At 43.0% G+C, this 14,521-nt stretch overlaps 1 protein-coding gene across 1 annotated transcript; it reads left to right on the plus strand.

Moving 5' to 3' along the window:
* Window positions 1–2,293: 2,293 nt before the first annotated feature.
* Window positions 2,294–4,928, plus strand: GPR39 (G protein-coupled receptor 39). Its single transcript, XM_088168356.1, has 2 exons — window positions 2,294–2,832; window positions 2,908–4,928. Exon 2 carries the CDS (start codon window positions 3,054–3,056, stop codon window positions 4,026–4,028), a length of 975 nt encoding a protein of 324 aa, XP_088024482.1. The 5' UTR covers window positions 2,294–2,832; window positions 2,908–3,053; the 3' UTR covers window positions 4,029–4,928.
* The last annotated feature ends 9,593 nt before the right edge of the window (window positions 4,929–14,521 follow it).

Raw genomic sequence — 14,521 nt, forward strand, 5'->3', positions numbered from 1 at the left:
CACAGGGTGATCCTGCAGAGCCCGGGAGGGAAGGGCATGGGCAGGCAGGAGCAGCCTGGCCCTGCACACTGGAAAAGGTTAATCTGCAACCTGCTTACCCAAATCCAACAGCATCTCTCCAGTGGGTTTGTTTTTCCAACATTCCTTCCAGCTACGATTTTTTGCTTCCTGACGGTTTTGGGTGCCCAGCCTCACCAGGAGTTTGGGACACCTGGTCCAGGGGCACAGTGGGGTGCAAGGCAGTGGGTGAGCTTTGCAAGGTGCACAAGGTGGATGGATGGATGGATGGATGGATGGATGGATGGATGGATGGATGGATGGATGGTAAAGCCCTGCTTTCTTCTGCCCCAAAAGGCTTTTCACCATGGTGGTATCCAAGGACCAGGCAAAAAAAAAGCAAACAGCCCTCTGGGAAACCTTGTACACTCAGCTGGATAACAAACTGGGGCTGGTGCTCACAGCAGCTTTGTTATCTCTGAAGGTGAAAAATCACCTTTTGCACTACAGCAACAACAATCTGTGCTCCATCTCAGTGATTCTCTGGCTCCCAGCATTTGTCATCCCTTACCAGTGGCTCCATCACTACAAACACTTGTGTGAGCACGGGGTGGCTGAGTGAGTGGCACACAGAGCCAGCTGCACCCCAAGCCATGGGATCTGCATGCCCAGGAGGCTCAGCTGGGCTGACAAGGGATTGGCAATGGGCAGCATCCATGGGTGCTGATTTTAGGAAGAAATACAGTGTTTTCTCTCCTTAATGCTCTTGCCTCCTCCTCGGTGCTGGAAGCTGAAGTCATGGTGTGCAGTTGCAACAAATCAGGTCAGGAGGGACTCCCTGGAGCCTTCTCCCAGGTACAACTGCACACACCTTCAAAACTGCTATGGGAAAGGCAACAACACAGAAATTAACTCATGGTGTTCACTGCTACAAAATGCCAAGGAAAACTTAATGAAATGCCCAAGGTGGGACCACTACAAAAATCCTAAATTTATAAACTGGTATCACATCCACTGGGGTAAAGACTGGGAGCTCTCAACCTCCATGCCACAAAGAGGCATTAAGCACATTTAGTTGTGGAGAAATATCTCTGTCCAGGAAGATATATATAATCACCTACGACAGGCATTTTACTCTGGAATACTCACTCCTGATTTATCTAGTCCAGTAATCCATGGAGGATTTTTTTATTTTTAATGGTCTCCATCTGTGATTATCCACAATTTTCTCTTTCCTTCCTATCCCCTTTGTGGCACTAGCTCTTTATTAGAAACTTAATAAACTTTGTGTATGTTCAAAAGATAATATTGAAAACGTAAAATTGTGTTCTGCATTTTAAAATTGGTGTGGATAAAGAAGGGGAGATCTAATCCAATTGGGCCTTCTCTTTTGCTCGCTCTCTCTCCCTTTTCCCTTTTGATGGTAAGCAGCAAATTTTAATTAGCTTCAATTCCACAATTCAGTCATGCATATGTAATCTTTGTTCACACTTTTATAAAGTAAAATTAAGTGAAAGAAATGGGGTAATAATAGAAAGCTTGTCTGAGCAGAACAAATGTGAATTATCAGACGTAAAGAAAGATGACTGGGACTACACAGCTTGAAGTTCTGCAAGGTTTGAGGTGATTTTTCTGAAACAGAAGTTCATAAATAATGCACAGAAACAGGTGCTGGTTATCCTGTTTGGGGCATCTTTTGTTCATTGTGTGCTTGGGCTGCTGAGGTACAGTGATAACCACTGAATGTGAGGAGACTGCTTAATAACAACTTCCTAATGTTTCCCTTTTGTCATGAGCTGCAAGTGTCACATGAGCTTGTCTAGTTAATAAAAATCACTTTGTGAACCCACTGTTCTTAGATTTGGTACTGGAGCAGATCCCTCTCTCTGTTACAGCTGCAAGAGCTGTACTGCCGTTTTGCATTGTGATTTAAGGGTTTCCTAATCCATATACACACCCTCTAATTAAATGTTTCCAGGGGTTACCTTGGGAGCCTTCAGTGCTATGGTTTGAAACTAAAACTAAAGACCACATTAAATTCTTTCCCCCTGGGGTGAGACACAGGAGGTGGAAGAACATTTGCATTCCTGCTACTCCAGATTATTTGAAAGCATTGGCATGAGTGGGATTACTGGCTTTGTTATTTCTGCTATCTAACATGAGAAAATGGAAATTTGAAGGGAAACAATCCACGTTTATAAATCTGGAGCTCATCTTATTTTGTAACTTCCTCTTTAGAGTCTAACCAGTTATTTTAAGAAGCTACCAGTTCATCAGCAGCAGCTGAAAACCAGAACCTCCTGTTGATGTAAATCAGTCTGGGGCTGCACAGGCTCCATTACCAGCACTGCAGATGCCGAGGTCTTCATTAAAGGAAATGTGAAGCAGTGAAGCATGTGGGCAGTAGCACAGTAGTGAAGTCTGAAGCCCAGAGAATGTTAAACTCACGAGGAGATACTTTCTCTTCAGCACCATTCACACATTCAGCCTGACAACCAAACCACAGCTTTAGGAGAAAATCTCTTCCTGTGACGGGAAGTGAATTTCAGATATGAGGGACTTGCTTTTTTTTTTTTTTTCTTCTATCTCTCAAAACCTGCTGATCTGCCAGTGACTCAGGATAGCCAAGATTTTGGTTAATGGTTAACAGAGTAGCGTAACCACACAGACTCTGACTTCCTTCTGCTGGGGCCAGTTCCAAAAGCTGCTGGGGAACAGGCGAGCGTGGAAAGCAGAGCAGTTCACACCGTGAAGGCTGGAGAACAGAGGCTTCACCCTGTAGAGAAAGGAGGAGGAAAATCCAAAAAGAGCAGGAGGTGTTTGCTGTAAAGAAAGGTAAGAGCTGAAACGCTTTTCCTATTTAACTTACTGACTCAGAGGCTGTTGCTCACAAACCAACAAACCCCACAGGTGTGGCTGGCTGAGACACAGTCCTCATACCTGACTGCTCGGACATGTGTGCCTTGGGGAGAGGGGCAAAGTGAGGAAGGATTTGTTTGCTGTCAACCCGAAAGTTGGAGAGGGCAGGAGACACCTCCTGCACCCCGGGACTGCTCATGGCAGGAAGGACACCCGCTTCAGACTGTTCTCATCTCATTGACCACAGCCACGTCCCGGAGTTTGAGGTGGCTCTCGGGGTCAAGATCACCTTGGCCTTAATCTATGCCTGCATCTTTGTTGCTGGCCTCTTGGGCAACAGCATCACCATCAAAGTCACCAGGATCCTGCAGAGGAAAGGCTACCTGCAGAAGGAGGTCACTGACCACATGGTGAGCCTGGCTTGCTCCGACCTGCTGGTCATCCTGCTGGGCATGCCCGTGGAGTTCTTCAGTGCCATCTGGAGCCCCTTTTCTACCCCCAATGGCAACATTGCCTGCAAGCTCTACTACTTCCTCTTCGAAGCCTGCAGCTATGCCACGGTGCTGCATGTGGCCACGCTCAGCTTTGAGAGGTACGTGGCCATCTGCCACCCCTTCAGGTTCAAGGCCGTGTCCGGACCCCGCACGGTGAAGCTGCTCATTGCCTTTGTCTGGGGCACCTCTGTCTTAGTGGCTCTGCCCCTGCCCTTTGCCATGGGCACAGAGTATCCCCTGGAGGTCATCGAGGGCTACCAGGGAACGAGTTCTTGTGTCAAACCTACTCCCAGGCACTACATCCCTGAGCTGAAGCACAACATGACCATCTGCACCAGCCTCTCCTCCAGGTGGTCTCTGTTCCAAGCCAGCGTCTTCAGCGCCTTTGCTGTGTACATCATCGTGCTGGGATCTGTCACCTTCATGTGCCACAGCATGATGAAAGCCCTGATGATCCACAAGGAAGGAACTGTGGCAGTGAAAGGTGCACAGCACCAGGACAGGTACCTGAGGAAAAGTGAAAGTTCAGAGGGCAAGAGCTCCAGGAGACAGATCACTTTGTTCCTGGGTAAGAGCCGTGTCCTACCCTGCCTCCCCTCCCTCCTCTACCCCCTTTCCACTTGGGAAGTTTTTACCTCGCCAAGCTCTCCCAAACGGTTTGAAAGTGGTACAAAATGAGGGATAATACTTTTGGTTGTGATGATACATTTCAAGAAGCCTGATGTTTCTATATATTTTTGATTCTTTTTGTCATTAGAACAGGTGGGAGGGAAAAAGAAGGAAAAATCCATTTACTGTCTGCTAGTTGTGTTGGATTTTATGACGTGCCTACATGCAGCTGTATGGGTAACAGGCTGTTGAAGCCTGACCTTTGGGATAGCAATAGGTAACAGTTGCCTGGATATAAAGTAGCTCTATTTGCTGTTTTCCCACTAAATTACAAATACGAGTGCATTTAGTAAGGCTGCTGATGGGAGGGAAGGCTGTCTTGCAAGATCTCAAGCTTGTCTCTCTCTGAAGGCATTTCCCTGTTAATTCAGGATGCTCCTTGGAGAGTTCCCAGCCTCAGCAGTTGTGGCTGTGTTGCATTTGAGCATTAAGGAAGCTGGGCTGGAGAGCTGATTTGGTCTCACAAATTGCGGTTGCCTTCTTTGAATTTTTTTTTCTCTGGTTTTATTTAAAGGCCTGTAACCCTGAAATTATATTTGATTCTGATCTCTCTCTTGCTGCATTTGTCAGACAACAAACTAATCAAGCTGTCATGTCACCAGCTTGGAATCTTTGTGGGCAGTGATCCATGCAGTCTCTACATTTGTTGATAGTCTTATAGAAACCCTTAATCATTCCCTGGCTGCATTACTGTTAGTTCCTGTTTTGTGGGGTCGCTTACTGTGATGTTGAATATAACAAATGAACATCTAGAGTAGGAAGGCACAGCAGACCCAGCATTTCTCTGTTGCTTTTTGGTGCTCTGACTGATGTGGCAGAGAGGGACTTGAAATTCATGGGTCTGTCCATTTCTACAACTTAAAGTCGATTAGATATTGTATTACTTTTTTTTCCACTTTTAATTTTTTTCTCCTGAGGACTCTCTGCTTCCTCATCTAGTCCTGTTTTTGCCATGGTCTGTGTCAGGTCGTGAAGCTGCCATGAAGTGAAGAAATCATCTCCTCTCACAAGGTGTTGAGAGGCCCCATCTGTGGATTATTCAAAGGGCTCTCTGTCCCTCACTCCAGTGAGAGTACAGATTTCTGGGGTAGGGGCTCAGCAGTGGAGCTAAATAACCTGTTGAACAAAGCAGAAAAAGAGATCTGCTCTTGAAGTGCTGCTTGGGGGATCCTTAGGTATGTGTGGATCTCCCTCCCCTTGTACATTTCCACGGCTACATTAAAGCCAAGACTAAAACTCAAATCCTGTCTAGGTTGAGAGGGGAAGGTAAATTGCCATGACTTTTGCTCCCCTTCTTGATTATTCTTCCTGGTACTCAAGCATGGAATAGGCAGATGCAGTGCTTGCAAAAGTGCTGAATAAATGAAAGCAACTGGTTTGCCCTTAATGATAAAGGAATTTGCCACCCAGAGTATCTGACACTTCCACTGTACTCTCAGCTTTCCTGGAGGCACAAGGTACTTGTGTGAATTCCACAAAATTATTTCAGTGGCAAGACTCTTAATACAAGTCTTGCTAATTTATTTGGCTTGGGGAATAAATTAATAAACTGAGGAGGAAGAGACTCTGGCTTGCATTTCTGAGAACAATGCAGAGCAATTTAATTTGGAGATTTCATAAGAGTGGTGCTTTAGGGCAGTTTTAACCCAGAAGAAATGAACATATAAATTGTTTACAAATTGCTGAATTTAAATATTGTGATTTAGAAGTTATCTTTGTTTTTCATTTAACAGATGGGTCAAATTAAAACCAATACTTGTACATTCGCAGCATATTTCACTTTTAATGTGAAATGTAAATGACAGTATATAGCATCATGTCTTTGTATATCTAATAGCAATAAAAACAATTTAACATTTTCTTCTGGTTGTTAAAAGTGATAAGTTCTATAAAACGGAGATTAAAATCATAAATCTGACTATGAGAAAGAGCTAACTAGAGGATGACACAGGGAGGAACGAATGCTTTTTTAGTGTCATGTTTTTGCGTGGCTCTCCAGAAAATTCATGGAAATTAATTGTAACTGTTGAAAGATTACTTGCCACAGGTGGTATTGATGCTTGCAGGAGGAGCTCTGGATGGGGTGACACCATTGCAGAAACTGGGTAGCTGTAATATGTCTGAAAACACTTGGCTGATGGCTCTTTCATGAAATGCAAGCTTTTAACAGTATTTAAAACCTCTTAATATGCTTGACCCACCCTGAAAGGGATCGGTTTAATCTTTATGGCTATCTTGATCTTGTCTTTCTCCTATGGCCATGAAGGCAGTGGCCACCTAAATAGTCACAAGGTGCCACTGGGGTCCTGCTGCTGCTCCAACCCCTGAGCTGAGGCCCCTGCCCTGTAACAGAGAGCTCTCAAGAAAGGCAAGTTTGGAGAATGTGTATCTTATTATTATAAATATTATAAGTGTGTTGTAGCAAACACAGAAAGGCAATGTGAAGGAATGATTCCATAAAAGAGAGCTCCAAGTAGTGCAATAATTATAAATATTACAAAAAGGATGCTTCCACAGCTGAAAGCAAGTTAAGAATCTTTAGGAAGTGGGAAAGGGGAGCAGTATGGGATGAGCTTCCACACAAGCTGCTGCAGGGAAAGCACCACCAGCAGTGCCTGCTCACTGGCCATGGCTACACCTTCTTAATCTGGTCATGTCCAGAAGCACAGTTGTACCAAAACAGCTCTGTGGTTTGTCATCACACCGGGTCTGACTCACCTGAACTTGCACTCTACAGCAAAGTGAGTTCTGATGATCCAAGCTGAAAAAAGGTATCAGTTCTAAAGCTTCTGTGACGTTTGCCTTGGCAGCTTCAGGTTGAGCTTCTGCTAAAAGCCTTGATCATTTTGCATAAAGCAGCCTCAAGCCTACCACAGTACAGGTGTTGAAATAAGAGTCCATTAGTTCTGCCACATCCTCTGTATTGTACACTTCCAATGGCCCTTTGGGGCAGCACTCCTCTGTTTCCACACATCCACTGAGTGGGGCTGCTGGCCATAGTGGGTGATTTGCCACTGACATCTGGGCAGCATTTTTCTGTCTCCTGTCCATGATGAAACATCCATCCTTCCCGAGATGTTCCATCCGGAAAAGAGAAATATCAGAGTAATCTGGCTGCTATGGAGGTGTTGGTGGAGGTGCATTGAAGCACTGCTGTAGCTGCAGCAGCCTGCAGGAGCCAGAGCTGATGCTGGACCTGCCCAGCTGGAGGCCCTGTTGGTACCAGTCCAGCACCATCAGCTCCCCTGGGACATGGGAGGCAGGAAATTCCCACTGCTCTCTCTTTCCCACCTCTACAGAACTGCAGCTTTTCTGCTTTGGGACCATCTGCTGTGAATTTTGCCTGGACAGCAGATATCCTGCAGCTCTTTTAATAAGCAGGCAAGGGAATTTGTAATAACCTACAGCAGTGCCTCCATCTGAGAAAGGCAGTGTAGTGGTTGTTTTTAAATATTTTTATGTGGTGTAACACTTAAGTGTGTCAAATACACTGAGTGTCAACCTGAAGGCAGCAGCAGTGATTTCCTGTGAGGTGGTATGGTACAGCTTCAGGAGTGGTCTGCCTTACAGGGCAAGAGTAGACAGAGGCTTTTCTGAGACTCTGGTGAGTGCCACGGAACGAAAATGTACCTGTCTCTAAGTGAAAAAAAAAGCAAAAAAAAAAAAAAAAACCCAAACGAAAAAAAACCCAAAAAACAAAGAAAATGGTCAGAAGGGAAGGATTGGAAAATCTAGGCAGGAGGAAGACAGACCTGACCAAGGCCATATCACCTTTTTGGTGGCTGCTGTTAAAACAATGCCAGGCTATTCTATAACAGCACCAAAGCCTCTGTAAACACCATGAACAGCTGTACCAAGCCATAAGTTGAATCTATATAAAACCTTGACTCAACTTCGAAGGATCTTTTAGAACTTGAGATGGAGCACCATTTTCTTCCCATATACTGCTGCTGGCAGCTTAATGCTCTGCTCAGAAAAAAGGTATTGTAGGAATAGCCTCTCCAAAGATCACTAAAGAAGTGTATTTTGTAAGGCACTTGGCAAATTTCAGGAGGCAAATTACATCAGAGCATTTCAAGTAGTTGTGAAAAATGCATGGTTGTCATCTAGACATGACTCAGGCACAGGGTAATTTGACAATAGTAGGAACTTCTGTTACAGGAAAATTAGATGCTTCTTCATAGGCTGGAATTTGGCTGGGTTTTTCCCTACTGAAAAAGGTAAATGTTAGGGACAGAACAAAAATGAAAAGAATAAACTAATTTATGAGATTCCAGAAAAGCTCCAGTCCATGTTCTTTAAACTCAGATTCACTGACTCCTCTTGGTTCATTTTTTTAATCATTCCATCAAGCTCCCTTTCTTCAGGAACTTCACTGCAGACATGTCTGAAGATGAGTACACTGTAGGCTGGATGTGATTTTAATCTCTGTGTTTTGTGTGGTGATTCCATCCATATGTTTCCCTGATCAGTGCTTTGAGTTCCACAAGACAAGAAGGAGGCTCAGTGCCCTGGGGCTGAGGGAACACAAAACACTTAGACCGACAGACCAGGGTCTGGCCACTCAGCTGTATGGGCATCCACCCTCTGTAACTAGTAAATCTTTTCTTTTAGGTCCTGCTTCTTGGAAAAGTGATAAAAGCAAATTATTTTCCTGCTGGTGTTAGGTAAAATTTCTCTTCCTCTTCTCTGCAAAAGCATTAACCTAGTGTCAGTAGCTAAACCAATCAGTGCTGCTGAATGCTGGTAGCACAAAACTGAAGCTCAGCTATTCAACAGGTGACAATGGAAAGGCTGCATTGAGGGATGATGGCTTCTCAGGGTAATTGTGTACAAATAATCTCCTCTGAAGAGCGGGGGAACTTCTGTCAGTTAAAAAAAAAAAAACCACAGTAAAATAGACTCAGGCAAACTTCCAAAATCCGGACATCTGTATGTTCAGGTTTCCCACACAGCAATTTAAAAAGGAACATAGGGAGAGCCCAGCATAATTTTCCTCCCTATTGTGCAGAAAGCAATCTATCTACTCCTGCTTTTAACTGGACTCATGTAATAGAAGATTGTACTTTCAGCATAAGTGGACAGTCTTCCTTTCCTCCCACACTGAGGGATGGCAAAACATCACCAAGAGAAATAGAATCGAAGAATAGGGACTAATTGAGGCCAGCACCCCCAAGGTACTTAAGATTTTTGTAGTTTTAATGGAAAAATCAATGTGTGATTACACTTTGCATTAGAGTACTTAAAAATTGCTTCAGCGTGAAAAGTCTGCAGCTTTGAAAACAACCTCACCCTGCAAATACTGTAGTCAGAGGACCAGATTCACCACTAAGGTAACTCACATAATTCCCATATATGCTACCCTGGCAGATAGGGTCTCTGGGGACACCTGAGTGCTGTTTTTGCATGAGAAGCCCATGAGTGTTTTAATGGTGCTCTGTTAAAATTGGGGCCACATTTCTTTCTTTCACCTGATGCCTACAGGGAAGCTGGGATTTCACCTGGTCTGTAGGGACTTATAGGTTTGGATTCTTTATGTTTCAGCATCTGTGCTGCCCAGAGAATAAGGGCACAGCTAAGATTCCTGAAGCACTTCTCTTCTGTACTCGAAGCTGCCCAAAGTCTTTAAGCCTCATTAAGGACCATTACCTGTGTTGGCCTTAATATTATTAATCTCTCTCTCTTTCTCTCTTACAAGCTGTAGTTAATAAACCTAGTGGCCCTTGGCTTTGCTGGCACTCCTAGGTAAATGTTAAAAGAAGGAATTAGGGAATTGCAGGCAATATCCCTCACTGTGGCAACGTGAGCCAAGAAACAGGCAGGGGACTGCTGCCTTTGGAGTTGAGGACAGGCTGTGTCATCTCAGCTTCTGAAAAATACACTCTGTATCATGGCCAACCCTCCCCAAGACATGTTTTCTTACAAGCAGAAGCCTTGGAATATGTCTTTTTCTTCAGAGTGGATAAGAAAGCAGGAAGATTTATGTGTCTCAAAGTGGAGAAACACCGATGTTGCTACAGGTATGAAGTGGATTGAGGGAGATGGCCCTCAGACAAACACGGCAGCCCTGCATTAGGGAACCCTGTCCCATCAATTTTGGTCTGCTGCCCTTGTTCTTTGGTCAAGACATTATTGTCTTAAGCATTGATTTCCCAGTTCCTCTCTGTTTTCTTGCTCTCTCTTCTGAGCCAGATGCCATCTCAAATGTAGATTGCTCTTGCAACTCCCCAGTTTCACTAGGTAGGAGTCATTTGTGAGAAGTTCACAGATAATTTATTGGAATCTTCACCTGTGAAGGCTAAATGCATTATCTAATCCTCTGTTGTTTCATATTCAAATTATACTGCATTTCCTGTAATTAAATCTTTTGTTTTCCTATCTGATGCTGGGGCCATTATCTTTTAACAATGCTTGCAAGCCTGTGAATTTTAATGGAGAATCAAAGTAATTATTAGTTACTCCCATCTGGAGTACTAATTAGGGGCCCTATATAGTATATATAAAAAAGAAAAAAAAAAGTCTGGTGCACCAGTAGAAACTTTCAGACTCCTGGGGAGTAAATTTTTCACTGTGCAGCCACATCTATCACTAATCAAAAGATCCACCTCTGACACAAACCCAGCCCCAGTCCCTGCCACATCAACACTCTGAGTCTGGCAGGTGTTTTTCCTCACACAGGGCACCACATATTAGTGTCTAATATTCTTTTTTCTTCTCTTTGCAGTTAGAGTTGGGATTGAATGTACGAGAGACAGATTTTTCATGTTTTGACTTGGCTGTTTATTAATTCTTATCTATGGTACAGTGAGTTCTTCAGCACTTCTAGCTAACAAGCTAAAAGTGAGAAAATGTTGGTGGATGTTAATAGTTACAAGGTCTTTTAAGGCCTAACTATCCAATAAAAAACTAACATCTATATTATTTATACTTTTGACCCAATGACTAAACACTTGTGACCTGCACTGTGACACTTTCTATTCAATTAAAAAAATACTTCCTAAAACAAAGAAGAAGAAAGAGGAACATGAAGGAAGAAAAAGACAACCCCCAAGAACGTCCATCTTGTCCCATACCTATTACTATATTCCAAAACCCCAAATTCCAAACCCTTCACCATGTGATATTACACACTTCTATTCAGCTTCACACGTGTAATTCTAACTCCATCACTCAAATTTGGAAGCCTTTTCCAAGGCCTCAAGTCAAAAGCAGTGTTCTCCTGGGGGTCAGTGTCAGAAAGCACAGAAAGTTCAAAACTCCCAGGCTTCAGGGTTCCAACAAATTGCAACTTACAAGGAAAGGTGAAACTGAGAAAGAGGTCTGGTGCTGTGATGAGCTAAGTTTTCCATGTTTCCTCTTAAGCAGTCTGCAAGCTTCTAATCATTGCATTAATTCCCTCTTAAAAGCACTCAGCATTTTTTGTTCTTATCAATTTTTAGAATAAGGAATTTGAGTTGAAATGGAGGTATGAGGTTGGAGTTGGGGGATGTGTCAGCAGGTGTATGTTGTTGCAGAAACATTCAGGGAGAGTTCTGTGAGCACTCACAAAGCACTTGACAACCACCTGCAAACAGGGGCACATATGTAAAAATTACCAGGAAACTAAACTTTAACCATCAGTGTAAAAAGAACAGGGGTGCATTAGAGCAGATAACATTTCTTAGCCATCCATCCTTCCTCAGTGTAAATGGGTTTCTTTTCCCATGTTTGATTAGGTAGCACCTGCTCCAGTCTCTAGCTGAACCTTGTCAAAGAGCTCAGCCCCTTTCAGAGGGTAGTGTAAATATTTTGTCCCTGTTCATGCAGCATTTCTGCAAATCCACCTTGATTTGCTCCTCCATATATTATTGCCAGCTTGCTTTTTGTTCAGTGTGATGATTGTCTTACACAGCTAAATGAGCAGCCACCTCAAGCCCAGACTTTTGTTTTCATGGTATTTCTGGGCTGGTGCTGCTGAAGGTGTTTTTGATTTGAAGAAATAATAGAAGACTTTCTTGATTGCTCCTTCATAACCAAATCCCTGGACTTCAGTGTATATGTATACCTTCTATTAGCTTGCTGTAATTGCAATTATTATAGTCCTTTTACCATAAGGCACAAAATTTAAATTGTGAAACTTGGTGTTGTGGAGGCCAGATGTAAAAATGAGCTCCTAAGGAGGTTAAATGTAACCTTGAAGGACAGTGCTGCCAAGAACAAGATGTAATCTCCTCTCTAGAAAGTCCTGATACTGCCAAGACCTTGGTGTGAATAGAACAGGAAAATCCCTTGTTCTTTCTCCAGCAGATCTCTATGTGGGATCATCACAGAGAGAAATTGATGGGCAGATGAGTCCTAGGTCTGTCCCAGTATGTCTGCTTTTAATATGAAACTTTATATGCAAAACCAGGCATGTAATCTGTCAGCCTTCAGCCAGGAACAGGAGCATGAGCTTTCTAAGGTGGTAGAACAAAAATTTTGAATAGACAAGAGAAAAAAAGGGATTGAAATGCTGTCCCTCAAATTTTGGTTGTTTTTCTCCACGCCCTTCTCCCCAAAAATGTAACCTTCTCAAGAAAAGGGTTTTCATTTTTGGGTGGGTAACTCACCTCTGTCGTGTGTACAACAAAATGTCTCATTTGATAAGCTCTAGTACTTGCTGATGTTATAATTATTGTGCCTCTCTCCAATAAAGACAACTTTTGAGCTCCCTGAGTTTGAAAATAAAGCTGACTTTTGTCCCATAAAAACACTGAGAATGAAGGTCCTCAGCAGCTGGATCTCTTAATAACACTTAAAGATATCTATAGAAGAGAGGTCTTGGATCTGCTAAGACTGAACCAAAAATCAGAATAAAACTTTTGAGGTAGCTAAAGATTGCAGTAATTCAGCAACAGAGTACACAGATATTCAAACATTCTTTCTTGTGAACACAACTTTTAACGTGTCAGGTTTTAACCATTAGATAAGAACCAGCATTGTGTGGTGAAGGTCAAACAGAAGTCAAATGCAAGCACGTTGGTGCTTGCCCTTGTCCTTCAGACAGTGAAATTGCTAAAAGTCTTCTGGCTTTCTGTCACAGGTTTACTCAACAGACCTTTCTGACTGATTGAAAGAAATGCTTGTCTAAAATGAGTGAAATGAGTTGTGTCACAGGCGTTCAAAAGATGGTGTTTAAGAGATTGTTTCATCTTGAAAGCCAAAGTACATGAGCCTTAGTGCTAATAATGGTGACATCAACTTCTGCCAAAGAGTGTAAAAGCATGTATTGGCATTTTCAGGCATACATAAACTTTTGAAATCTTGGGTGATGGTTCTAGAGGAGTAACTTAGCTACTGAAGTTTAATGGTTTAGAACACATTTGTTTTTAAACTTGAACTTTTGAAGAAATGCAATGTGTGACTAGCCATACTGAGGTTGGAGGAAAAAAAGCTACTAAGGTGGTGGAGGATGGGGAGACAGATTTTTAACAGAAGCTAAAAAGTGGTTGCACTCTTTAATGTAGCAAACAGAGGAATACACATGGCTTTGAGTTATCTGTAAGTACAATGAGTGCCAAAAAAGAGGAAGATCTGGTTTGTACCCTGGTTTGAAAACCTTGCAAAAGGGATTCAGAAACAGCCGCATGGAGAGAGACTCTGGGCACAATCACTGATCTCACTGTGCAGTGAGTTAAGCCTGGCACTCTTGCAGGGCATGTTCAGACACTGCCCAAGGAGCCCAGCCTGTTTTAGTCAAGTTATGTCAAGCAGTTTGCAATTGCCTACAGCTGCAGAGCAAGAATGTTCCCTCCAGCCTGCACACCTTCCTCTTCAGCTTAGGGACTTGAGTCTGAAAGCTGTACCACCCTTGATTAAGTCCAAATTTAAAGAGCTTTACATCCATGCTGACTATAGATTTGCTATTAGAAAAGCCCAACCAAAAAACAGCAATACAAGAGCAAAAAGAGAAAGTTCTTCTCAAACTGCTGCCTGCTGGTCTGATGGGTACAAAGGGCCATCAGCCCTCAGCTGGAGCAGTGTCTGTGCCTGTGGAGGTTCACAACTGTATCCCTCTTCTTGCCTTCAGTGCTTCCCTTGTGCCCTTTCTTAGAAAATTTTTCCCACCTGGTGTACTTGGAGGCAGCCTTGGGAAGTCATTGTTAAAAATTAATGTCTGGAGACTGAATCTTTCCATTGGCTTGGTTCCCTTCCCTTTTCCTATCTCCTGCTCATGTACACATCTACTGAATTCTAAAAAGGTTTTTGATAGCAACTTGGAATTCAAACATCCCCTTTCTATTTGTCTCCTGGTCCAAGCCAACATTTAAATGCATTCTTTTCTATTACTAAGAACATATTGACAATTTAGGAAACATTGTCCTACAGTGCAAACATTCTGATATTACAAAATACTGCCATGTTCTCTGCATTGATCTAAATGAGAGCATTGGCACAAGAACTAATAGGTCTATGGGGGCCATGAATGAGTACAGGCAGAAATGAGAAAATTTCTAATCACAAGAAGGACATGTTCAGGGACA

The sequence above is a fragment of the Sturnus vulgaris genome, chromosome 7 (genome assembly GCF_052056855.1).
Source record: "Sturnus vulgaris isolate bStuVul1 chromosome 7, bStuVul1.hap1, whole genome shotgun sequence".
In the NCBI taxonomy this organism is placed as follows: Eukaryota; Metazoa; Chordata; class Aves; order Passeriformes; family Sturnidae; genus Sturnus; species Sturnus vulgaris.

What these genes read in the sequence shown, in the direction of transcription:
- GPR39 (XM_088168356.1), top strand. Translation starts at nt 3,054, where the DNA reads ATGGCAGGAAGGACACCCGCTTCAGACTGTTCTCATCTCATTGACCAC.